Genomic DNA, 27,448 nt, shown 5'->3' on the forward strand with positions numbered 1-27,448 from the left:
TGAGAATGAGAAATTCCTTTTAGCTTCAATAAAATAGGACAATTCTCCTAAATATAACTCAAAATGAGAATGATGAAATGATTTGAAATACAATGCAACATAGAATCACCAAAAAAAAGGGAAAATGAAATTATTATGAATTTGAAATCCTTAACTCCAATCCATCAATCCAAAGACAATATAAACAGATTTCCAACAAACAAAACCAATCAATGAATACAGTTTATAAACCAAAGGACTATGTAATGTATGAACTTGAACGATAACGGACACATATAACATCAAGTCATTTCCCACTTAACCAAAGTTCTGGCAAATTCAATTGCCACGAGAACTCGTGGTTTGGTTTTCACCACCCACTCCTCCAATCTAACAATAGTTTTAGGCTATGAATTTCACATATGAAGATAATAGCTAGTAACTTTGAAAAATCATTCTCCACCAAAGAACAGGTGATCTGTCAAAACACTTCACTGTACAATACTACAACACAAGTAAACAGCTTCAAATTCTTGATAATAGACATGGGAAAAACAACACAAGGATATACAAGGATCCATATTATTGACATGATGCTTCCAAGACAACCCTACATCTTCTTTTTACCTTATTCCTCTGTTATTGTATGCGACCGCAACATTTTGTATAGGTTGCACAGCAAGAACACCTGTCAATCCACGGGTAGAAATTGGGCTCTAATGCATCTGAAGGTGATGATAAGATCCAAGGACCGAAAAGCCTATGGTGAAGAGTAGAGCTGAATCAAAATCTAACGTTTTGGCTCATTCAATGTCTTGCCCTCAAAAAATTCACCAAGCATGTGTTCGAGATCCTCTGGCGTGTATCTAATGTACTTCTGGGGGTTCTTACCGTTCTCAACCAATGGCCTGTCAAATGTCAAAACCGCATCATACTCTCGCACAAAATATATTTGATGACTCATGAATTAAGTTTGATTTCACTTAGAGAAACCGTTATGTGCTATGATAATTGTTATCTGGAACAGAGTTGAATCTCCATGTGTGCAGTTTGTAACTTTTGGAGGTACTTACTGTACAAGAACACAGAAAATTTATGTCGGTAATTGTTGAAAGGGACCTGAGCACCTACCCAAAACGTTTAATGAAAGATCGGTATGCTGGAAGCAAAACTTCAGCAACAGCAAGCCTCAGAGATTCCCGAAGCTCCGTGTCTGGAACAGTCCACTGAGATTGTCTTTGATGAAGCTCTTCAAATTGGATATTAAATGTCTTCAATCTACAGAATACACCGCAATAAGTTAGTTAAGAAATTCAAGAAAACGATTAGCAAACATTTCCAGGAATTAACAAGTCAAAGGCACCTGTCCTTGATGATTGCTCTAGAAACTCCACTACTATTTCCTCCATCAGCACTAACAGCACTACCACCTCCAGATGATGTCAGGCCTTGAACCGAAAGGCACTGAAGAATCTGTGGAAGAAAAAGGCAAATAGAGTTACAATTTGAAATGGATTACAATGTGGTAGATTCTCTGAGACCTGTCAGCAAGTTCCACATAAAGTGGTCGATATTTTATTTGACAATTAGCAGCAACACAGAAATTAAAAAGAAAAAACTTTAAAATAACAGTAAAAGAGATTTAAACTACTATAATACATATTAGCAGCAACACAGAAATTAAAAAGAAAAAACTTTAAAATAACAGTAAACGAGATTTAAACTACTATAATACGTATTTCTATCCTAACGATCTGGAGCCCAGCAAATATGAGCCTCACTTTCCACTAACAAATTAATAAAAAAAAAAAAAGAAAAAAAATCAATCTAGCAGGTGACTCTGATGCACCATTTTCATCAAGTACTTGAAGTGCTGGTCGGTCCCCAACTCCCCTTTGAAATATAGTTATGCAAATTTCCCAAGCATTTAGGGATCAGACGAAGAGATGTAAGCTTGAACACACATAATAGGTCCGCAGGATTGGATAGACCACCAATCAAATGAAATATCAGCCAACGAGATATATCATTTAGGGGGTGTTTGGCTGAGCTTATAAGCTCCTTAAAACATGTTATAAAATGTTTGAGAGCTTATAAACTCTTGAAACCCATCTATAAGATCTTAAAAAAACATATTTTGAATCTTATAAGCTCTTAAAATAAAAGTTAACTCCACCTAACTTTTTTAAAACATCTTATAATCTCTTTAACCTTTAACATCCAATAAACAAAAACACACTCATATGTTTGTTAGTATTTCACCTGTACTCGTCATACAATTGACGTTTTTCACTCCAAATCAAAATTCTCTATTTATATGATTTTATATTGTAATAGTTGATGACTTTTTTGGTCATTCTTAGACTAGAAAGACCTTATTATGTCAAACACTCTAACATCTTATAAGCTATGACATCTTATTTATCCAAACACTTCGAAATCTTATTTTCAAAATAAGATTCAACATCTTTAACCTTTTAAAACATATTTTAAGATGTAGGAGCTTATAAGATATCAACTAAGCTTAGCCAAGGACCCCTTTAAGCTACCATCAATCTATTCTGGGAGGGTACATAACATCCCTACGTTGGGATTAGTGGGAGCTATAGATAATCAGTTCCTGATTAACTAATGTGCATCATGAAAAGGAAAACAACAAACCTTTGCCCAAGCAATCCTCTTATACTGATTTGCATGTTGCTGCACAATTCTCCGATGTCTCTGAACCCAATCATCCCCTAACAAATCTTTGGCTTCAGATCTTAAAGGAAGCAGCAAAAACCAACAATTTAGCAAACAGAAACTAGCTCGCAATGAGGCAAAGATCTAGAGATAAAAATGAGACAGATAGAAAACCTGCGGACTGATCTGACCATATAATGAATGTTATTCATGAGAAACAGGTGAGTCAGAGAGGCATCTCTATATTGTTTAGATTTCCCATCCAAGTTGGTTTGAAGAGCCTGCATGATTCGCATTGTAACAGCAGCCAGCTGAGAATTTGAACCATCTCCATTTTCAAATTCTTGGAAAAGTTGCTTCAATGTTGATTGGTAGCTGGAAAATGATAAAGAACACAATGAGCATTTGCATATTGAATACTTAGCTTTTTCAATCAATAAAGAGAAAATTGCATTCTTACAGCTGGAGGTAAGCTAAAGAATATTTAATTGCATATATAGAGCAAGTTCCGTAATATTTCAGTTAAAATCTATTGGGAAATGAATGGTAATTTGCATATGTAGCTTTGAACCAATCTTTATGTATTTTCTCTTGGAGCTTGGTAACTAAAGATGCGAGAAAATACTTCAACCAGAAAAAGGACAAAGACAGCCGGACAAAGTGCATGGCTAATAAAGATTTTGGATGCAATTTAAATGGATTGAGAATGGATCATACAGCAATTACCGAAGTATTGCAATAAAATCGGTCTTTTGTAAGTAAAACTTAACAAATATAAAGGTACACCCTCGACAATTAATAGCTTGTTTTGTTTTCAACAAGTAAGTGGATCATGTCATGATTTACATTTTTGTACTAGATTCAGATTTGCTGTTGAAGAAAAATACACTTTAACAAATGGCATCTTCTTCATACTTTACTATGACTAAATAATGTCATACATAGCTTATACAACTTAACCTTGGGAGTGTGCCCATTTAAATTATCAACCTTCCTATTTTTCGCAAACAAAATCGAAGACCAGGTATATTTGTTATACTGGTTTATAGGACAAGGGTAAAGTAAGTTTCACTTACTCAAACAAGAATTTCACATAGTTAATCACGTAGCTTGTCAGAGGGTGGACAGTCCCATCTGCAACAGCAGTTTTAGTAGCATCCTTTTCAACTGCTTCTTCAAAGTCACCAAAAGTCTCTTGTGCAGTTTGGGCAAGCCTTTTTGTCAATCCCAAGGCAGATTCTCTAATATCATTGCAAGCTTTACCTCTAAAAAGAGCTTCTATCTGCCAAGATGCAGCTTTTGTTAGCTTGACTCATTAACATTTCATTTCAGGTCATGTAATGTTATGAAGCCTTAGATACAAGTCAAGAAAAATGAAATGGGAGATCAAATAGAGTTGTTAAGTATATGATGGTGATAAAATTGTCAGTACTAGATGCCAACAAATTCAAAGAAGCACAACAAAGGGGGATCTTCCAACTGTCAACTATAAACTAACTAGAAAGTAAAATAATCTCAACTGATAAGAGGGGTACAACTATGCTATACATGGATGACCAAACTATAAATTGAGATTCAGAACCAATACTTGAAAACAAAAATCATCATAATTTGTAGGAAGCAACTATAATCCGCTGCAGGATGCTGAGCAAGTGAACTGTAAGCACTCCATCGTAAATAAAGTAAAAGCACCAGACAGAGGAAGCTTTGGTGGGAAGGGAAGAAAAAAAGATACATGCCAATCTTAACTAAGCAAAGTAATTCCTGGAGTGAGATTTCAGTGACAACCTGCCACTGGCTTGCGATCACGAACCAATTGTCAACAATATAATTTCAACAAGTTGTTCCTTACCTCTGAGTGAAGCTCTCTCATGATTTCATACATATCTAAAAGCACAAATAACTTTTCAGGGGATCGCTTGCTTTTGGCAATAGCATCTCCAAAGCTAAGTAGCACTGCAACACTCCCAGCAGTAACTTCAGCAAAGCATTGATCCATGAGAGGATCAAAGCCCTCAAAAATTTGATCACAAACTTTACGTTCTCCAGCAAACAACAACTTGACCTGTTTGAGCATGATTAATTAGAAAACCAAATTTGATCAAACAAGCAGACGCTTGATTGACAAGAGAACTTACAGCAATTCGCATAAAATGAATCCAATTCCCAATCTTAGCTTCCAAAACTTCCCATTGCATCTTTTGAACATCATCTTTGCTAAGCTTTTCTACTCCTAATTTGCGAAGGCTTTCTTCCAAAACTGGAGAACGGGTATCCCTAAATAGTAAACAATACGTATTATCATATTGAAAAAAAGCAAGAATTTTATGCAGACAGATATATACTGACTTCCCCACATGTATTAGCAGCAGCTTGGCCTATCCCCAACAATTTGGTTAGTGGAGATGATTGCAAAACATACATGGGAAAGCTCCTAGCTAGATGCTGATATGAAAATTTAAATGCTATTAGCCAGCCACAAAAGATTATACAGGTTCAGAAAGCTGTAAAGAGTTCAGCTTCCGCACCATAGATGAACCTCTCAAACCAAAGGTTATGACCCTTACCTTCCAGTTAACTACTGGAGGCTCTACAGGTTTCTAACTCTTGAAGATAGTGAAATTTTGGAGAAGAAAGTTACTCAAATTCCAGAGTACTTGAGGATTGAAGTTTCTCGTCAAAATTTAATTCACTATGTAACGTATATTTGACACACATGGTTCACTATGCAGAGCAAAGATTCCTGTGCAATATTCCAGCTAACATTATGGTCTAGTGATCCTCACAGATTTTAGAATTCTTATCACACCCCAGACTCAACGAGAAAAAACTTTCTTCAAATAATAACAGCAAGTATAATTTTCCAAAATGAAGCAGGACAGGCAATGAAAAATCAATATCTGGGGTAGCATAAACAAATCTAACAAGAGGAGTCCTACAAAGTCATTAACTGATTCAGCATCACCCATATTAGGTCTAAGCGAGCCAAAACTGAGTACTGAAAATCCAAATTTTTGGTTTAGTGACACACATAGTTTACACTTCCCTTCAATATCTGTGCGAAATCTACACATGAAAATGACTTGGCATGTGTTCATACACTAGTCTTGGACCAGGAGCGTGATTCTTTAAACTAGACAAAGTGAACAATAATGAAGAACATTGCCAAGCCCTAAAAGACAAGGTTGTTTTGGTGTTACATGTCATAATATGTATATGGTGTTATTGGGGTCCAATCTTTTTTATGAGTTCCATAAAATTTCCCAGCGAAAAAGTAGAAGAGAATCTGCTCTAAAATGTAAAAGAGATTCTGATTTCATTAGACAACAGCTTTCTAAAATACATATATTTGCCAAAGCAGCATAGTGCCTTCAAAGGACCACTACAGAGAATATGATGGCAACCTCTCGCCAGAGAAGCACAATAGGCATATCAAATATAGTGTTCAATGACACCTATAGGTAAAGATGGCTGGCTAGGGATCAATTACAACTGACAAGCTGCTCTTGGACCTCTCGTTGCAAGAAAGAGGATACATTAAGTTACTAGTCCAGAAGAAGAATACAAGCAAATGTATGCCTACAGAAAGAGTGACCAACTAACTTCCTTCTAGCATTTCAAAATCCTGATCGTGCTTACATGTCAATGGCTAGAGGCAACTAGATCAATCAAGATAAAACCTTAAATGCCAAATCTTACAAACGTTAAGAGTGGTAGAATCCAATTAAGGTCAGGTAATTCCAAGAAAGTCTGAACATCTGAAAGTTAATCTTAAACCATCTAATGATTCTAAAGTTACTTATGTAGGGAGAAATGTTCTTATAGAGAACACAAAGCAAAACTTTTGCCACCACACAACTCCTGAGCAAAAAATCGAGATAATAATCTACCTGTATATTTTCTGTAACTGCTGTTGGTTTCCAGCTTGAACCATCTGTTGCGCTAAATCATGCAACAAAGGCAAAATTCGAGGTGGAATTAGTGTTGGTGTAGTATATACAGAGTTTTCTGCACTATTGTTTTGATCAGAATGACTATTTGATGATGGAAGTTTGCTGCTAGAATCTCCGGGTGATCCTGATGATGGCCGCATAGAATTGGGGAGGCACTCAAAAAGTCGTTCCGGTTCCACAGCTTTGCTGAAAATATGAAAATTCAACTTAGACTACATAAAAGTAACATGAGAGTGCATAGTCCATATTCTTGGGTCATTATAATGAGTAAGCTTAGAGGAACAACCATCAAAACATAATCTAAAACATGAATATAACAAGGGGCCAAAGGAATGGACTTCATTAAATCATAACTAAAAGTGGGGAAAGCATGTTAAATCACAAACCTATCCCCCATAAGGTATGACATATTTGTCAATAGAGAATTCTACATGTCATCTAAGAACACTTTTAGAAAAGAGAGTTTACTTGTCTTTAATGAAATTATCCAGCAGCCGTTCATATGCATTTTAAGAACTTTAAAGTGATAATGCTCCAAAGCAATATTGATTTTAGGGTGCATAGGGAGTGTTTGCAAAAGCTTCTACTTTTAGAGAAGTGATTTTAGTAGAGAAAAAGTTGAAAGTTGTAGTAGAATCAAAAGTGGGTATTGTTTGTAAAAAAAAGTGAAAAGCAGATAAAGTTGAATTGGATAGTGTTTGGAGAAAAATCATTTCTAAAATAAACTTAATTGATTAAAGTCCGTTTTGCCCCTATTAAAAAGATACTATTTTTCTTATTATTTCACTTGTCGTTTGTCAATAATAATTATTTTTTCACAATAAATAATAAACTTTATTTCAATTAGTATATTTCATATTTAATTTTTTAAAAATATTAACATATATATTTAATTTAATAATATTCCCACTAGGTAATATAATAGTTGATTAACTTGCATGATTGCAAATATATATATATTATACTTTATTAATTAATCAAATTAATATGTGAACGAAATAATGTAATTAGATGATAAAGCAAATAAATATAAAAATTTTAAAATAGTAAATATGTGAAAATTTAAATTTAATTATTATCAAAATATTTGAAAACTCCAATATCAACTTTAAATATACAATTAATTTTTAAAAATAAGTTAAAAACGGTAAAGTTGAATTAAGATTATTATAATAAGGGTATAGTAGTAAAAGTTAAAGTTGAATACATTTACAAAAAAACCAAAGCAGCTAAAAGCATCACCAAGTGCTTCTAACTTTTGGTCTAAAAGCGCTTTTTTTAGCCATTTCAGAGGCAGAAGTTGGCATCTAAAACACTTCAAAAGTGCTTTTGGGAGCCAAAAGCTGAAAAAAACACTCCCATAATCAATTGTAGACTTGATGACATATCAGTCACTTGATTAAGCTACTTTTTGTATACTACAGTCAAGCTGCCAGTTACAAATTAATCCTTTCGCATAAAGTATGTCCTATATAAATATATCTAGGTATATACTAATTACAGTGCCTCCTGTATAACCAATGACCAAGTCTATTTTCTCATCTCCAGATATTGCAATAATAAGCATACATAAAAATGTATTCTAGCCTCAAATTAATAAGGAATAATGCAAATAATTTGTCATTAGCATGTGACCATGTTAAGTTAGAGCTGATCAGCACCATAACCCATTATCACAAAGACATGTATGGAGTGTGAGCTCAACCAACATGTACTTTCACGCAAAGGAAAAGAGTATATGACAAGCATAGCATGCACAAAAGAATGAAAACAAACCTGTAAGACGACAAAAGTTGTTTGAACTCCTCTTCCAGCTTTGATATAGCTTTGGCAAGTAAATTATTCGTGTGGTTGAGCACTCCATCACTACTCTTGAAGCTTTTGTTGTTGCTGAAAAATTGAATGTTTTTCCTTAGCTGATCAATTGCTTGAAGATAACTCTCTAGGTCCTCATGTGGCCCTTTAAGTATTTTTGCTTCAGCCTACAGAAAATAGACAACAAAGATGTCAACAAACGAAAAATATAGAATTGACAGAATATGATGCTACCCAAGTAATCATTCAGGTTCCTAAATAGCAGAGAAAGAACAAAAGCAAGTACAAAACAGATCATTGCATTTTAAACCTCACAAAATTTCTAAATATAGGCTACCTCCCTGAAATTAAAGCAACTGATTAGTTCTAAATCCTGCTCGACCAAAAACCTATGTCAGTATCAAGCCCATGCCCGAAGTTCATGCTTAGATATGAAAGAAGCAATCCATTAGCAAAGGTATTTGGAGTAAGATTTCCATTCTATATTTCATTATTTCTATTTGATTTGGCCATATCATTTAGTGGTTTACTGTAAGTTTCCCATATATCTAGAAAACAATTTTTTTCATATCTTTCTAAAACTTGCTCATGTAACATATTTAAATAATTGGATTGTAATATCTATTCCAAATTATATCAATGAATTGCACTAACTCAATTTCTTATATTCAATTAAATTAATTATAATCTAATAATATTAATATGCAACAAATAGAGGTTATCTTTACAATCATCCAGTGACCTAAAAGAGCTTAGATTCAATACAGGAAAAGTGGACCACACAGGTATTGAAAGCTCATGGCTAACCACAGCGGAAAAGTTCCCTGGAGCCATGGCACGGCGCACGCCTTACCAATGCAAGGTGGATAATTGTGTAAATACTTATATATTTGTAGCATAGTAGCGTCAAACAAAAACAAGACAGAAACTAACAAATATATATATATAGCTCGCAGAAATCAGCAAGTATTTAATCCAATTCACACTTCAGTAAGTTAGCAATATTTTACCAATTTCACCACTTATTTAACCATTTGAACATTTATCTAAGCAAATTAACATTCTTTTGTGGCAAATTCAGCAATACTTTCAATAATAACCTCACATCTCTTAGCAATAATTTCAATAATTTAAGCAAATATACAAATGACGTATGAGCCAGTGGTCTTCCATTAGAGTCGAGAACTGGAAGCTCCATTTTGATTTCGATATGAACGAAGAAGGCTAGTAAAGATTTATCCAGAAGTGGTGGATAGATACGCCAAAATGTCAATTAGATTGTTAGAAGAAGTTAATGATAATTTATATTAAATAAAAACTCCTAATTTTATGTTTATTCAGAGATGATCACTTTTTCTCCCTTGGAACAGAACTAAGTTCAAGCAAACAACAAAATGTAAGGCATTCAGTGGAATCTTACCTGGCGAGAAATGTCAAATTGTGATAATATGACCTCAGCAGCCTTCAGAGTTTTATCAATGTTTTCATGAGCCCTCCGAATCGCATGTGTTCTAATCTACAAAAGTAGATTGATCACCAATTAAGAAATGAAAAGAGATGCAACTCAAAGAAAATATCATAATGCAGAAGTCAAATGGCTAGAAATTAAAAAAAAAAAAAAAAACTAAAAGACTTCCCAACAAGTTGAAAAAATTAGGACGCTAAATAGAAATCACATGTTGAGTCATAAGGATTGTGACGAACCGCATCAAGAAGTCCCTCCACTTGTTATTAGTGATTAATCGTTAAAAAACCAAAGGTCAGTAATTACTTCAGTTCATTTCTCATAGTTTTCCAAAGTAAATCAAGAAAACAGCTAAGACCAATCCGATTAAAGTTCTAAATAGTAAACATTACCGAGTTATATTTCCAACTCACTTGAGCTTGAAAGTGTTTACTATGTTGGTTGATCTATTAAACTTCTTATGAATTTGAAAATTAACAAAGCAAAGCTGCAAATGAGAGAACTTGATGCATTCTCTACTATTCCGTTAAATGAGACTCCCACCATCGCAATTTTACAGTCCCATTTTGACTGGATTTGAGGTGCCACATCAATACTTCAAAAAGAGGGTAATTCACGGAAGAAAATTATCATGAAACAGGAAATTGTTTGTGGGCATTCCAAATAGGAAATAGCATATGCAATGGACAGAGCACTCAGTGGCATGAGACTATAAGTAGAATAAAACAGATAAATAATGACGAGCTCGCATGACCGCAGCTGCATTTCTTTCGCGCGAAGTTTTCAACAGTTTTGCGATAAAACTTGGCAACGAAAGATCACGGAGAAAAAATCACAATTTTGTTATAAAATTGATCATCCAACTCATATTGACGACATTGAAGAGGCAAATGCAAATATAAATGAGAATATCTATTAGAATAATAAGAACAGATACCGAAGAATCAGAAAATAAGAAATGACAGTTAAAAACACCAGAAGAAAGAACATTCAAATTTTGCGTCATGTAACTTTAGATATAAGGGCTAATATACTAAAAGAACTCAGATCAACGATTTCACATAGTCCCCCTATTCTACAAATGGCACAGATCTTCTTTCTAGTTCAATTTCCATTATTCTTGCCATCTTCCAAGTAAAATGAGGTTCTTAGAAGCATCCCCTCGGAAGGGGGAAAGGAAATGCCAGCTTCCACCAAACAGGGGGAAACAGGGAGAAAGACGTAACAGAAGAGAACAGATCCAGAAATTTTGAACTTCTCTCCCTCTGCTTACACCAGCTAAAAAAATCACGAATTTATTTGCCTCCACGATAAATCACAGCTGTTCTCTCAAAACCATAACATCCCCACATCCCATATAAAACTGAAGAGCAAACTTCAGCATACAATAAGCTGGGGAAGCAAAAGAGAAAAGGAAAAACTTATACCTGGGTCGGGCGCATGGCGGTTTCAAGGGCGGAGAGGCGGTGGTCAAAGGAGCCCAAAATCGAGACCATATTGTCCGTGATTGACTGGCTCTTCACCAGAGCCTCTCTCATCTGTGCTGCTCTGTCACTCAGCATATCGACCCCCACCACTCCTCCGCCACCTCCACCACCACCACGTCTCGCCGGAATTCCCATTTCTTTCCTCTCTCCAAATCCCTGTCTGGTTCTGAAGGAAAGACTAGAGAGAGAAAACACGGAGAAAATAGTCAAGAGAGAGAGAGAGAGAGGAAGAGAGAGCATTTGGTGTAGGAAAAGTATTTTCGAAAATTAGATAAGAGCCCCCCAATTTATGGTTATTTAGTTTTTAGGGACTATACTTTGAACTACTGACTAAAACTCTCCATTTTTATTTATTTTTGTTTAATAATAACAGTTGAAGAAGTATAATTATTTTATATATTAGGTTTCCATCCCATTTTACAAGTAATTAGAATAATAAGATTAATTATTTATTATTATCAATTCGGAAAAAGTATAAATTAATTCTAATTTCTTAAAAATGCATAATTATTTTATTATTACATGTATAAATAAATAAAAATTGTATTCATAAATTAGTTTATCAACAAAAAATATTCAATTTCAAAGAATTAAAAAAAAAAAGCCTCAAAAGATTCGATTATGCAATCTATGAAGAAATTAATGTTTTCGTCGAGTCCAAAAAATCCACAAAATTCAAAATATTTTCAATATTTATTAAAACTTTGATATTTATTTCTTTTTCACACATTTATATCAAATTTACAAAAATTAAATATTTTGATATTTATTTCGAGATTACAAAATCCTCCTGATATTTGTAAAATCATATAATTTCAAACACAATAATCTAATTCAAATTTTTTGTTCAAAAAAAAATCTAATTGAATTTTAAATTTTTTTTTCTATTTTGCTTCATTTTTATTAGTACCATTAAGAAAAAAAAATATTATATCCAGATTACTCGTTTTTCGGAACAAGATTACACCATCTTTTCGATCTATATGTAAATATTAATATTAATTTTCAATTTATCGGTAAAAATTGCGCTCATAATTTATTAGTTTTTTTTATTATTGCAATTCTTCGTTTCAAATTAACCAATTATTGTATAGTTAATATTATTAATTTTAGATGAGATGGAAACTAATAAAATGACACATAATTTATTTTTCCCACTATCAAATTAATTAAATAATATCAAAAAAATGCTTTTAGTTTTACAAAGAAAATAATAATAATCCTCTCCAAGATTGAAAAATCATAAAACCAAGTAGGACCGGATTTAATTTTCATTTTGCAATAGATAGGGGCACAAATAGAATAAGTATAAAGTTGAGGGGGCAGAGGAGAATATAAAAAAGTTGGTGAATGATGAGGTGGCCTACAGTTAGTTGCCAATGGTTTTGGACAGATGTGAAGTCTTTGCCTTTGACAGGGTGTTCTTCTATATATGTCAAAAGCCTTTTTTACCCCCAAAATTCCACTTATCTTTCTTTTTTTTTTTTCTTTTTTCTGTAAATTGATTAACACTACATTATAATTTTAATTACTAATAATTATAATAATTAATATACTAATTATTAATATCAAATATCAATAATTAATCAATAACTGCTATTAAAATATACACATAACTACTATTAAAATATGACAGTATTATATCTTGGTATAATTCAACACATGGGACCTCAATTTCGCCAATTGAATTACATCTTATTGATATATTTTTTATTGATTTATTCTTATTATCTTTTTCTCATCAGAATATAGTTGCCATTTTTCACCTCACAATCTTTCCACTTACTACACAATAATAATAATAATAATAATAATAATAATAAGGGGTCATCGTATTTCCGCTCCTTGATCTATGGTCTATTTATACAAATCATCTTTATCTTTTGAAAAATCAAATATAAATCCTCAAAAAATGCCAGCATCATTTACACAAATTACCCCTTTTTTTAAAAGAATTACACATACACCGTCTTGAAACGTCAAATTATTACTCAAATTATCCAATTTTTTTCCAGTCATAGATAGTTTATGTGACTACATAAAAAATAGAGATTGTTTCTGTTTATAGACAAAGGTGTGTAAATATAATTATTTCTAACAATAATATTAAATTTATAATGCCAATGTACTAAAGTATTAAATTAAGAAATTGAAATATATATAATTTAAGTTAGATTTGCAGTTAACATATATGAATATATATGTACATGGGATCTACATTTAAATCTGAGTAATTGTTTGTATATGCATAAATTGACATTTATGGGTCATGACATAATGGAAGTAGCTAATAGTCTCCACATTAATTTAGTTTTCCATTTCTATTATTTTCTTTTTATATTTTAAGTAAAAGCATTTGATTTCATTTCTATCAATATTTTCAAAGTACAATTTGGGGGATTAGAACCCTCAAAGTTCAAATCGGCATCAATACTCTTCGATTGCTGAGAGATAATCCCTTTTCTAGTTTCGTACAGTTTCTGTATTTTATTGGTAAAATTATAAATATTAAGTTGATTTACACTGTTGTTTATAAACTATCACGATTTAAATCAAAAGCTATAATTAACTCCGTTTTTACTGACTTCTACAGAGTATTGGTAAAATTGTTAATATTAAGTTGTTTTCTCAAAACTTTGACTTTAGCTTTTTTCCACTTTTTCACTTTTGTTTTCAAACACCTTAATTTTCTTTTTTCGGTAATGGTAAATTTCATTAAGGAAAAGTACATAATGTACAAATTAAATGGCAATTTAAGTAGGCCATGGTATCCTCCATACTACAAGGCGATAGTACTAATGCCATGAGGTAGTTCAACACTAAGTATATGGAGTCTAAACCCATCAAGAATAATTCGAGCACAGGACACTGCATCGCGAACCAACTATTGATACCTCCGTCGATTCCGTTCTTGCCAAATAAATCGCCTTAATTTTCACTACTACTTAACTTACAACTTATTTTCACCATAAAGTAAAAGCTATTGCAAGTACCCTAAATTTCAGCAATGAACTTAGCCCATTTTCTCTGGTTCGTGATGATTTTATATCAGATCATTTTTGTCTGGTGAACTGGACACATATCTTGATTAGTTCTTATTAAATCATGAGTTAGACTAATATTGGTAAATGGTAATTATATATTAAGTATAAATTAATTCATCAATCAATCCACTTTGATTTCAAATTTCTTCACCTAAGGTCCAGAAATTAAATTATTGATGGATTTTTTTTTTCTATTTGTAGAATGTCATTCTCTTCTAGAAAATCAATCTAGTATTCTTATTAAATTGAAGTGTCATGTTATAGGTCACAGCGATCCATGTAATACTCAAGAACGAAGGGTTTGTCTTCTGAATACTGACGTAGTATCTTAGTATGCAGATAATTTTCCCGTCGTACGACAACAGTGACATAATCATGGTGAAACTCGGCCTAATTGGTCACATGTTGACCATACCTATAAATGTAGTGTATCTCTTGTTTTAGAGGGATATTTTGTACCATCCCAAACTGTCAAATCACCTACTCCGAGTGATGGAATTCAATATTAGGAAATTTTTTTATAATTCAAATTATTATTTAATATGACATATATAAATTTTATGTTATATTTTAATATATATTTCTATTGTATTATACTTTTTTTAAATTGACAAGTAATTCACGTATGATTTTTTTTATCTATTTTTGAGTTTTATATTTATATCAAGATACATACTATATATTATGCAATCTATTTTATTATTTATAAATTTATATTGAAATTTAGTGATTCCTATGAATTAATCTAATAATAATAATAATAATAATAATAATAATAATAATAATAATAATAATAATGATAATAATGATGATGATAATGATGATGATGATGATGGTTGAACAATTTTAATTATTTTAATTATTATTTTATTTACGATATCTTAAAATTCGGGCACCCAATTTATACCAAATTTAAATATATATAAAACTGTGTCCAATAGATCATATTAGATGGTATGATTAAAATCACATTGTCTGATTCCATGATACACTATCTTGAATGATTACTCTTATGTTACGAGTACGATATCTCGACATCCGTATATCCAATAAGTTTAAAACTTTACCAAACATATTTTTCTGTAAGTTTGATCATATTTAACTGTTTGATCCGAATTTTGACGGCCCGATGTTGTTCAACAATTTAAGATGATAGTTACATCAATGTAATACTAACATTTATAAATATATAAATTTATTACAGATTGTGAACATATATCAATCTCAACTATAAAATATTTTTATATATTTTAATTGTATTATTCCAGATAATGGATACTTTTCTATAATTTTAAATTGTTCAGTATGATTTTCTAAACTAATTAGTAGTTTATATTTATAATAATAAAATAAAATTTCATACTATATTTTGGTATATTTATAGCATAATATACATTATGCAATCTATTTTATTACTTATAAATTTATGTAAAAATTTGGAACACGAACCTGGTAAAATTTCAAGAGTTAGAGTTATTTGGAACAAGCAAGGTTATTCAGCAAAAACGAAAAAGTTGACAAAAAAGACAAAGGGTTACTTTGCAGTTAAGCACCAGTATTTAAAACCTATTATGATAAGCGTGGGTTTAATAAAGGTATATTGCCTCTTGTTAGCCACAAACTTGCAGTGAGTAACAACAGCTCACAAATGTAAGGACACGATTAGTAGGCATGCTATAGTTATAAGACTTATATATCAGGTTCTGAAATCCAAATTTCAGATGACAGAATCGATATTCGAACGTCAAATTATTTAAAGTTCAAAAATCTTTGCAGACCTTCAGAAAAATTGATGGGATATTTGCTAAGGCTTGAAGGTCATCTCGAATCCATTTACCAAGCTTCGCTTCCTCAAAACTTGATAACGGGGGAACTTCTGATGTGGGAATATTTATGAAAATACACTAGAGGCATTTAAGAGTAACAGAGACCTTCATATGAATGGTATCATTGTAGAGGACTTCTAAAGAGACCTTTCGGAATCATACATTCAAGGTCCTGGAAAAAGGCTCTTCACTTGTTAATATTTCTTAAGTACCCAAGGAATCCACGGGACCTCTGTACTTGGTGAAAAAAACATACGTGTTTGCCTGACAGAACAACTACCTTGTCTGCTGGGAGCACCATTTGTCAATGTTTTACTTCGGTATGCACGAACCACTGCACACCGTAAAACTATTAATATTGTCTCTCTAAGCTCAGGTACAACTTTTGCTACCCCAACGATTCACACCTACATAGAGACCGTAAACATGACACTAAGAACATGCGTGCTTGCCTGACAGAACAACTACCTTGTCTGCTGGGAACACTATTTGTCACTGTTTTACTTCGGTATGCACGGACCACTGTACACCGTAAAACTATTAATATTGTCTCTCTATACTCATGTACAACTTTTGCTACCCCGACTATTCACACCTACATAGAGATCGTAAACACGACACTAAGAACATGCGTGATTGCCTGACAGAACGACTACCTTGTCTGTTGGGACCACCATTTGTCACTTTTTACTTCGGTATGCACGGACCACTGCATAAAACTATTAAAATATTGTCTCTCTAAGCTCAGATACAGTTTTTGCTACCCCAACTATTGACACCTATATAGAGACCGTAAACATGACACTAACTTGAGCGTCAGTGAGCATTGCTGGAACTCTCTTCAGCTTAGCCCTAACCAAATTATATATGTTTTGCCAGTTCTATGACATCTTTAAGAGATTATCCAAAGCATTTGGAGTAATAAGGAAAGGAGCTTAAACACTCACCCAAATTACCTTAAACATCTCCCACTGTTTTCTAAAAGAACAGAAGCCATCTTTCAAAACAAACCAATAAATCAAGTTGCTATTTGGAAATAAGTAAGGAGTGGAGGGATTATTCTAATGATACTCTCATTGTAGCTTTTGGAATCTATATCAGAATACAAATACATAATATGGGCAATGAGGGATGGCATAATGCCAGTTTAAATATAAAAAAAATCAATCGAAACACACCTGATGTGAGTGCATAATTTAATTTTATATTATATTTATTTAATTAAATAATTAATCAATATTAAAAAAATGTATTAAACACAATACTTTATTTATCACAACAGCATAAGAATTAAATTTATATCAATTTTTTGAAAGAAATAATACAAAATTAGATACTGGTAGTTGTTATATTTTAAATAAAATCACACTTATAGGCCTATAAGTTATATTTAAGTTAAAAAAAGAAAATAAGTGGGGGGTACTTTAATTAAATTATATTTTGCCTACCAAAAGTATTTTAAGGTATTGAACTTTAATAAATAGTATAAGTAGGTAAATAATAATATGTAAAATTGTTTTTGTAGTTGAATTAAAAAAAAAAAAAAGAAGAAAAATTCCATTCCGGTGATAAAGAGTATGAGAAAGGGACATTATGGACATTTGATATTCTCCAGCAGACGCAGCAAAATTCGGAGAAACAACCACAGCGGCTATGTGCCACTGTGCTGATGGCTTTGTGCCGATCTTTTATTCATTTGAATTCTCCGTTGCAGCGTATAAATACAGCTAACCTTCTCTTCCCAAACTGCCCTTCAAGATTCCAGAAATTCACTGCGCGCTCACTCCCAGCTCCATTCTCTTCACTGTCATCATCATCCATGGATAGCCCACCAGAAGGTTACCGAAGAAATGTGGGAATTTGTCTTATTAACCCCTCTAAGAAGGTGGGGTTTTTTGTCTCTTTGCGCATTTATGTTTGTATGTATTCGGTTTTTATGTTTCTGGGTAGTGATGATTATCTGTGCATTTGGGTTTCGTGTTAGATCTTTGCTGCTTCAAGGCTTGACATACCAGATGCTTGGCAAATGCCTCAGGTTTGATATTATTGGGTTGTTGTTATTGGATTCTTGAAATTTTGGTGGATAAACTGCATTTTTGCCTGCTGTACATAAGAAGGGTTCTGTTGTATTCGAGTGTCGTAATGAAAAACCATAATCAAGAAACTTTCTACTGGTTATCTGAAGGCCACATTGGTTCTTTTTATGAGTGCAGTTTGTTTTATTGATATGAACTTGAGATTAAATTGAGTTATTCTGAGAATGCTCGAGGTATTCTTGCCTTCTCCTTGCTTATGTATGTATAAGGGGCATATTCTTCCTATGTTATTTGATATTTTTCCGAACAATGTTGAAGTGTGTTATGATTTTGTAGGGTGGAATTGATGAAAGCGAGGATCCCCGAAATGCTGCCATCAGGGAATTAAGAGAAGAGACTGGTGTTACGTCAGCTGATATTGTTGCTGAGGTTTGAATGAAAATTTTACTCCTTTTGCATTTCTGTCTGTTGGGTTGCTCTCAATAGGTTTTCTAAAGTTTGAGCTGAATTCTCTTGCTTCATTCATGAGGGAGTGAAAATTGCCTACTTTTTCTATTAATTCAACTTCAGTGCTGGGAACCCCACAATTATTAAAAGTAAAAACTGTACTGGTAACCTGTGAAACACACATTTCGTAAGGAAAAACAAATGTCTTATTGCTTCTTTTTACAATTACGTGATTACCATTTCATCAAACTCTGTGTTTCTTTGTTGTTATGTACCCGTTTACTCATTGTCTTGTGTTAAAATCTCTAATTAATAAAAAATGTGATGGAGAAGTCCTAGATGTAAGCAAAAGGGTTTTCAAGAAAAGATTTGATGAGTTGACGGAAGAATGGAGGTTGGTTGAACTTTAGAATGATTTACTATATTGAACCTTGAGAGGAGTGGAGAAATTGGGAGGGGAAAGTACCAAGAGCTTCTTGCTAAGACTTCAAAAACACAAGTTGTGCTTTTGGAAAATTAATTTGTTATTACTAAGCTTCTGGAAGTACTTTATTGCACTCCGGAATCATACTACTGCATTGAGGGAGTAATCTGCCATTTCATGTGGATACTGATAGCCATTGTAATTCATATGTTTATGTCCATGCCTGATGTGTTTCCCTTAAATTCTGTGGTGAGTAGTGGACAACCCTTTTGTAGATAATAATGGAAAAGCACTACTTGCATCTGAGATGTGTAAAAGAATATATCTTTCCGTTGGTATTACAGTTCAGGCTGTCCACTGGAAGTTCTAGGATCATCTAAAACTCTGTGTATTGCATAAAGGAGGCTGTTATCTTGTAATTAAATCTTTAGGATTTTAACTGAAAATCTCGTTAAATTTTTTTATTAACAACAAACAATATATGTTTTAAGCTGTAACGAAATGGTTATTGGTCATCATGTAGTAGTTGGATTTTCTTTTTCGTGTTGCCAAAACCTACAGAGATTTCATATTCTGGAGTGCTATTGTGGCTTTGCGGACCTGTATTATTATGTTTTCATCTGAAAGATATTTTCTGCAGGTGCCATATTGGTTGACATATGATTTCCCACCAGATGTCAGGGAAAAACTCAAGCGGCAATGGGGTTCAGACTGGAAGGGTCAAGCTCAGAAGTGGTTGGACTTCTGCTTTCTCATTTCTTTACATCTGTGATTTTTTGTTATATAAATTGTGGCTTTCTTTCCTTCTTGATTTCGTTGACGTGGACCTCCTTCTGGTGCACTGACCAAATGGACATGTTATCAAAATGGGCTTGTTCTAGATGCTAGGTCCATGTCATTGTACTTGTGATAGGAGCTTTATCTTATACTTATTTAATGTGAGTCTCTGTCTGACCTCATTAATGTCTTGAATATCTTTTCTCCAAGTTAATTAATAAGTATTATATGATTGTCTTTCTATTCATCTATTTCTCCTAGTTCAAGTTCTTAACTCGATCTTCAAATAGTTATATTTATTTTACTTCCTATTGTAGATAAAAGCAAAAACCCTCATTGTCTCTTTGACTTAAAGTTCCTAAACTTTTATGACTTCTCAAATGAGATTAATAACACGTATGTATTAGAAATCATGTCACTATCCATAGCAATCTCTTATGTGAATGCCCTTACCTTTTATTGAAACATAATCCACTTACCCACTTCATTCAAGTCCTGGATTAGCACTAGAATGATTCATATTCCCATTGTGGTTGCTAATTGAAAACAAAAACATATGCTTCAAACTAGGGAAGTAAAACAAATAAAAACTGCATCTGCATGGTATTTGCTTGAAGACAGAAAATAAGGGGGAAAAAGTGAGAACTCATTTATGTGGAATTAGTTTCTTCTGATGTTCATGTAATCAGGGCATGACCTCTAATTATTCATGTTCCCTTTATAATCTTCTGCAACTATATTGTGGCTCCTAATGCTGGTTCAAGGTTTGAAATTAGATCTGTTACTGGTTTTTTACTCATTTATGTGGAATTAGTTTCTTCTGATGTTCATGTAATCAGGGCATGACCTCTAATTATTCATGTTCCCTTTATATTCTTCTGCAACTATATTGTGGCTCCTAATGCTGGTTCAAGGTTTGAAATTAGATCTGTTACTGGTTGTTTTTTTTTTTTTTTTTTTTTATACTAAAACCACCCCGAGGTGGGGGAGGCTTTTCGGAGTCCCTGTCTATATAAAAATCAGGTTAAATCAAAAGATCTGTTACTCGTTGATGACTTTTATTACTGAACGGACAGGACAACCTGGATAGTTATTCGAATTCGTAATAAGAAATTGTCATTATGTGCTTTGGATAGTTCTTTTTGGCTATGAAATAATGTTTTCAGATTGGTTGTGGGCATGGAGATGCATGTGCGGTGGTAATCATTTTTGAAAGATAAGAGATGGTGTTATTCTAAATTAACTTTGGAATGGTGTTGAGGTTAATAACAATATGGGGATTTTTGTTGGTAGTAGTGGAAGAGCATTCATGATTCTTCGTATTTTCAATCACAGTGGTCTTCAAATTGTGTTGTAAGAATGTGTGCTCATTGAAGATCATCACTGTGGTTGAATTAAGTGTGGCACGAATCTGGCTACAGCATCATTTGTTTATTATATGTAGACGGATGAAATTTCTGTTGGAAATCCTACCAAACTACTCTAGTGAGGGTCTTGTACTGGAAAGTTATGAGTTACATGCAGATATTAGCTACTGTTGAGTTACATGCAGATATTTTGTTGAACCTTCTGCTTTGTTATTTAATTGTAGCTTACTCATGGCGCTGATGGGTTCAAGCCATTTGTCTGTATATGTTTTTTGGTTAAACTCGATAATATTTGCATTGATACTTTCATGTCTAAGCGATACTTCCATTTTTTGTTTGGCCAAATATCCTTTACCGCTCTGATACATCGTGTGCATAACTTCAGGTTTCTTCTAAAATTTACTGGAAAGGACGAAGAAGTCAATCTTTTGGGTGATGGGACTGAAAAAGCCGAGTTTGGACAATGGTCATGGATGTCACCCCAAGAAATAGTTGATCATGTCAGCTTTCTTCCTCATCCTGCAAAACTGTGAATACTTCTTCTCTATTCTGTTGCATCTGAATTTTCATCGTTCCCTCAATCTTTCCCTTTGCAGGCAGTGGATTTCAAGAAGCCTGTATACCAGGAAGTTTTGAAGGTTTTCTCTCCACATCTTCAGTAGATAACTCAAGTTTTCTACAGATATTTCGGGTCTAGCAATTTAGATTGTATCAGCGCCACCTATCACTTAAACTGATGCATGCAGAAAAGGCCGGACCCTATAGATGTTGATGCCTCCAGCATTGACAACATCTTCTGCAAACAATGCACGTCTATACTGAAATAATTCTCTTAAACTTGCAATTTCTGGTTTTGTAATCTTGAATCAGGATAATACGAGGCAACTACTTGAATACTATACCGGCTTCTGCATAGTGTTTGAAACTTGGTTGCTGTTTGAAAACTTATTTTGTTCTCATCAATGAGCTCCGGGAAGTAAACATTCGCTGTGCGAGCAGGATTAACCTTTGGATGGAAACCTTCTCCACCAATTTTCTTTCTCCAATTAAGCCTAATTCTATGCTCAAACAACTGGAGGGGGAAAAAAAAGATATTGCAGTTGCCCAGGTCTGGACAATTGATGTATACTTGTTAAATAAGTCAGGCGTTTGGTTGTTGATTCTGTCAGCAATAGCAATGAGGCTCCTGAGATACTGGGAGGAACGATGAAGTTAGGTATTATTAATTTGGTTAGCAATTGAGCTGTAAATGACTCAAGTAGACCTTTCACACATTATTGTTCAAGCTTTTTTGAATAAATATTGAGTTTGAATTTGGTTTGATAATTGTTCTAATAGTACCCGTACGAGATTTAATTGGATAAAAAATGAATCGAGTTTGAGGAATTTGATAATTGTTAATTCTGTACTAGTATTTTCGCACTAATCGAATTGAACTTGAAAGCTTACAGAACAAAAACTTTTGTTCAAGTTTGATTTGTTAAATTTAGCGAACAATGTGGAGATAGAAATTGCTCATTTTTTGGGATGAGGCGATTAGGTGGTTGGCAGATAAATATTTGATGCCTGAATGTATTTAAAAGGAGAGCTCTCTCAATTTTGCTGCCATCAATTAATGAAAATTCTTTCTAAAATTCCCAAAATCATAACCTCCTCTTTCATGGCCTTGCTTGGTTTTGATTTCAGCTATCATATGTATTTCATAAAACCTACATTTGATAAAGTAGTCTAGCTAGCAACAGATTCTGAAATGTGTGTCTCAAATCAGAGAGATGTACAGGCAATTCGGATTTGTTAAGGTTACAACATCCAGGAATGATACTCTTTTGAAGGGGAAAAAGTGGGTCTCATCTGCAACTAATGCGGGATGCTTACCTACATCAGATAGGATGGTTGTACCTACATCAATTGCGCAAGGTAACCTCAGTATTGTTGCTTATTTTACAAAAATAAAAGCTGTGGAGTGAGTGAATTTCATATATGTGTATACGACTCATTTTATGAGAATTTTCTTTTACAGAATTTCTTCTATATATTTAAAAAAACTTGTTAGAATGAATTCCTATATATATGAAATCCACCAAGTTCAAATCTAAAGATTTTATAAATATTGTTAAGATTTGTTTTATAGTTTATCTTCATATTAGATATATGAAGTTTAATCAAATTTTATATTTTCATATTAGATATATTTTATAAAACTTATCCATATTTTTTTATTTTTTAACTACTAAAAATGCAAAAAAAAAAAAAGAGAGAGTACTTATTTTAAGTCAAGTAATATGTCATTATAATATTCACAAGCATTCAAAATTTTTATTATTCACATAAAACAATTACATCATATTCAACATACAAAAAATAAAAGAGTTGTTTTTTCACTTAAATAAAAGGACTAATTTGACAATTTTACAAATTTAACAGATTAAAGTGAGAAAATTAAATTTAATATTGACCATTTTATTCTCCAAAAAACTCAAAATTTAACCACATTTTCATCGAAAAAAATGATAAGAGGGGCCATAATAAAACAAAAATTAAAATCCAAAAATACTAAAATAAAAAAATAAAGTTGAGGGACTGAAATAATTCTAAACAAAAATTCAAGAAACCAAATATAGCATTTACCCTTTAAAAAATATATATAAGTTATTTGAGCATTGCTAAACAACTACTTCTTCACAAATACAAGAGAAATAAAGTTCATTAATTCACACAAACATAAATGCATCTCTACTCGTATAGGAGACTGAAAACCTCATTCACATCGCCATATCAATAAGAAAACACACCAATACTTGCTTCACATAAGAAGAACACAATAATTCGCCATCCCGGCCAACATTTTCGACTCGTTTTTCTTCTTTACGATAGTACGAATTTTTCACCATTTTAGCTTCGGAGGGAAGTACTGCACATTCATAAGAGTAATATATGTAAGAATCACATTCATAGTTCATTATAATTATATCGAGAAGATTTTTAATGGAAATTCATATAAAAAAACATATATTTGAATTTTTATTTTTTATTTTTTGGAAAAAATATTAAAAACTGAAAACGAACACAAAAGAAAACAAGGGCTAAGTTTTTACCTTCTGAATGAGGGAGGTATAGTATGGCTTCACTTTGTCAACATCTACCCTGATTGTGCTTTTGCTATAGAGATCATATTTGCTACATGTACAAAGAATACGTGGAAAAATGGGTTAAAAATCCAAAAAAAAGAAGTTACAGGACCAAAATGCAAAAAAGAAAAAATCAAGGAAATAGCTATTAACTTGAATATTTGCAGCCACTTGAGATTTTCAGCATCCTCTTCATTCATTAGGTACTTGTATGCTCCTGATGTGTGCAATGCTTAACCAAAGATATGGAGCAAGGGTAAGATATAAAGAAAATTACTTAGACACCCCTTAAAATTTCGCCATATTACATAAAAGCCCATAATTGTAAAAATTTACACTAATACATTATGTTATTTGGTCTTACATTATAAATATCATTCTGAAGAATGGATGGCTGGGAGATATCTACTTGTCTATATAATTCTCTAAAATCAAGGGCTTTTTGCGTAATATGTTGAAATATCAGGAGCTTAATTCAAAATAATGAAAAAGATACATATACATACAAATCCTTACCATAAAATGAATGATACCGAATAATGAACAATGCAGCTGATGGAAGAGTCGTCTTATTTTCCTTAGCCACCTGCATAAACCATATTTGTAGCTGAGTTTAATCTCATTCTTATTGATGAAGAAGCTATATACATCAAAATCCAGGCTAGGCCTATCAATCAGTAAAGTAAAATTCTACCCCAATTCATTTCAAAAAATCAGGTTAAGATAGAATGTTCTTGGGGTTCAAAACCTATTAAAACCCTCGAGTCTAAATCCATACACTAAACATAGTAAGTCTCTTTAGGCTATAGACCGGGTAGATTCCTTACCCAATAACAAGCCTATGTCAAGTGCAATAAGAGGAGATATATTCTAAAATTACCACACAATTTCATAAATTTTTTAGTAAAAAAGTTTACCAAGTACATGTAGTCGTCGTGCCCCCACGACATCAAAATGTTTTCAAGTCCACATCCCTCTTTATAAACTCCCAACTTGGTGTTGTAAGCTGGATTGTTGTGATCAGGGTTGCTTTTGAAGTGCTGCAATTTTGAGAATTTCATTTTTTCTAACATTATTTTCATGTAGTCTATTTGAAAAACATATGCAGTCAGTCGGAACTTGATGAGAGGACAGACCTCATAATGAACAACAGATGGATCGAACGCACAACCTAGAGGAAATGTGTCACCAACAACAGCCCACTGTGGGAGACCTCCAAAGCTAGGTAGAAGAAGAACTTTCCCAAGATCTTCAACAAAAAAAAAATTACTATAAGGTCAGTTAATATTGTTAATCATTTTAAAGTTTATGGTTCAAATGCAAGCTTAAGTACCGTGAATGAGGGCCGTCAAGTGCAGCCAATCTTGATCAGGATAGTCTTTCCGAACGGCCTCAGCGCTTTGCAACAAATGCTGAATCTGAGGCGCATCCAAGTCGGGATCACTATCGTCCACGACCTCATTCAGGAGTTCGCAGCATTCCCAAATGCTCATTTCAACCCGATCCAACGAGCTATATGCCTCCCTCATTCTCTTCACCTGCACAAAATTATCCATCAGCTTTTCATAGTCCATTATGAAACGCAATCTTGAACTAGAGAAAACAGAACACCCAACAGATCCCTGAATTCTTAAGAAAGAAGCTCGTTGCCTCCTACATGAGACGGATTGCCCTTTTTCTTAATCCACAGAGATTAATTTGCTTATTAACGTTTTGTAGAGGGACAAGTTTGCATTCAATCCTGTGAAAGAAAACATCCTTGATTTCTTGTCTTGTTTTCTTACAAAGTCGTATGTTTGGTTGATGTGGCTGAGCCGGTAGAGTTCCTCTACCCTCTCTTTTCTCTCGCTTTCAGCATCATAATCCCTGTTGAAATTAGGCATCGAACATTCAAGATTTTGCAATGTAGGAAAACTAGACATACTTAATTTGGATCTTACATTAGACTGATGATCGGACAAAATAAGACTAAGAAAAAATAAGACCTGAAAGAATATCCGTATGAATTGTTAGCAGGCACTACGAATCCTTCATCCAGAACCAATTCATCGCTGTCAGCAACCGTTCTACGTTCCTTTTCTTCGATCCCTTATCAGAAATAACAATCAAACCATAAACATATTCAGGACGAATTAACATGAAAAACATCACAAGAAACAAGTAAAACAGCATTCCATGATCGGTTGCTACGACCGATCATCGAAAGACTGAACGGGAGCTGATGAAAACAAATGGTTGTACCAAACTCAGGGTGCTCAATCAAGACAGTCATCTTCACTCCAAACAACAGAAAAAAAGTGCTGTTCTCTGTTTGTGTTGTGGGATTAGAGGGCTGAACATGCACAGTTTTTATACTGAAAAATCACAAGTCCTTAGCCAAAATTTCAGAAGCAAACTAAGAAAGATGAGTCAGCTTTACGTGGAGAGTGTGTTGGAATGTTCATCCAAAACTCATCTATTTTTAGTTAGTGCAGTAAAGTCGCCAGCAAATGTTCTTTGTTCATCCAGTCAAGAATCTGATTTTTTGCCTTCTTTGAGTTCCTTCTTCAAGACCCAATTTTGTGGCATTATTATAGGCAATTTCTTGAGCAATGCCATTGATTTATGTTGCTATTACCGCGCAGTTTGATCCGACGTTTGCATAATTGATTATGAAATAATTATCAATGACGATGTATTAGTCTAGTGGTTCAGGCTGAGCATATCGGATTCCTACTGCTAATCATGCTGGATCTTTTATTTTAATTAATATATACACGCCACGTGTATAAAGATCACGCCATTATTTTATCTAAGAAAAGATTTTTTACACATCAGAGTGTGTATATGTTGATGGAATAATAGATACAACACTACTTGAAATTGAGGTCTCATGAACAAGTTTGACATCATGTGTTCGAGTCCCACCGGACATACGCGTATTTGTCTACGTACTTTATATGAGTTTACTGGAATTTATTTCATAGTTCTTAGTTATATCGGTGTATCGATTGAACCAATGTATACTCGATTACTCAG

The 27,448-nt window shown here is 33.2% G+C and overlaps 3 protein-coding genes across 3 annotated transcripts; 1 reads left to right on the forward strand and 2 right to left on the reverse strand.

The window, feature by feature from the left end:
• Positions 244 to 11,603, reverse strand: LOC105161006 (exocyst complex component EXO70A1). Its single transcript, XM_011078553.2, has 12 exons — positions 11,322 to 11,603; positions 9,850 to 9,945; positions 8,391 to 8,596; positions 6,552 to 6,800; positions 4,800 to 4,938; positions 4,514 to 4,726; positions 3,738 to 3,943; positions 2,836 to 3,036; positions 2,641 to 2,740; positions 1,343 to 1,452; positions 1,111 to 1,257; positions 244 to 887 (listed from the first exon to the last, which is right to left on the reverse strand). The coding sequence occupies exons 1-12, from the start codon at positions 11,514 to 11,516 to the stop codon at positions 770 to 772; spliced, it is 1,980 nt and encodes a 659-aa protein (XP_011076855.1). The 5' UTR covers positions 11,517 to 11,603; the 3' UTR covers positions 244 to 769.
• On the forward strand, positions 17,865 to 22,250 carry LOC105161007 (nudix hydrolase 26, chloroplastic). The gene is made up of 6 exons (XM_011078554.2): positions 17,865 to 18,136; positions 18,236 to 18,286; positions 18,624 to 18,716; positions 19,799 to 19,893; positions 21,688 to 21,802; positions 21,899 to 22,250. The coding sequence occupies exons 1-6, from the start codon at positions 17,921 to 17,923 to the stop codon at positions 21,962 to 21,964; spliced, it is 636 nt and encodes a 211-aa protein (XP_011076856.1). The 5' UTR covers positions 17,865 to 17,920; the 3' UTR covers positions 21,965 to 22,250.
• Positions 23,907 to 26,842, reverse strand: LOC105161008 (probable inositol oxygenase). The gene is made up of 10 exons (XM_011078555.2): positions 26,672 to 26,842; positions 26,416 to 26,518; positions 26,215 to 26,296; positions 25,764 to 25,968; positions 25,567 to 25,679; positions 25,348 to 25,470; positions 24,947 to 25,016; positions 24,584 to 24,662; positions 24,398 to 24,479; positions 23,907 to 24,213 (listed from the first exon to the last, which is right to left on the reverse strand). The coding sequence occupies exons 1-10, from the start codon at positions 26,700 to 26,702 to the stop codon at positions 24,187 to 24,189; spliced, it is 915 nt and encodes a 304-aa protein (XP_011076857.1). The 5' UTR covers positions 26,703 to 26,842; the 3' UTR covers positions 23,907 to 24,186.

Source organism: Sesamum indicum, linkage group LG4 (genome assembly GCF_000512975.1).
Source record: "Sesamum indicum cultivar Zhongzhi No. 13 linkage group LG4, S_indicum_v1.0, whole genome shotgun sequence".
NCBI classification, from domain to species: domain Eukaryota; kingdom Viridiplantae; phylum Streptophyta; class Magnoliopsida; order Lamiales; family Pedaliaceae; genus Sesamum; species Sesamum indicum.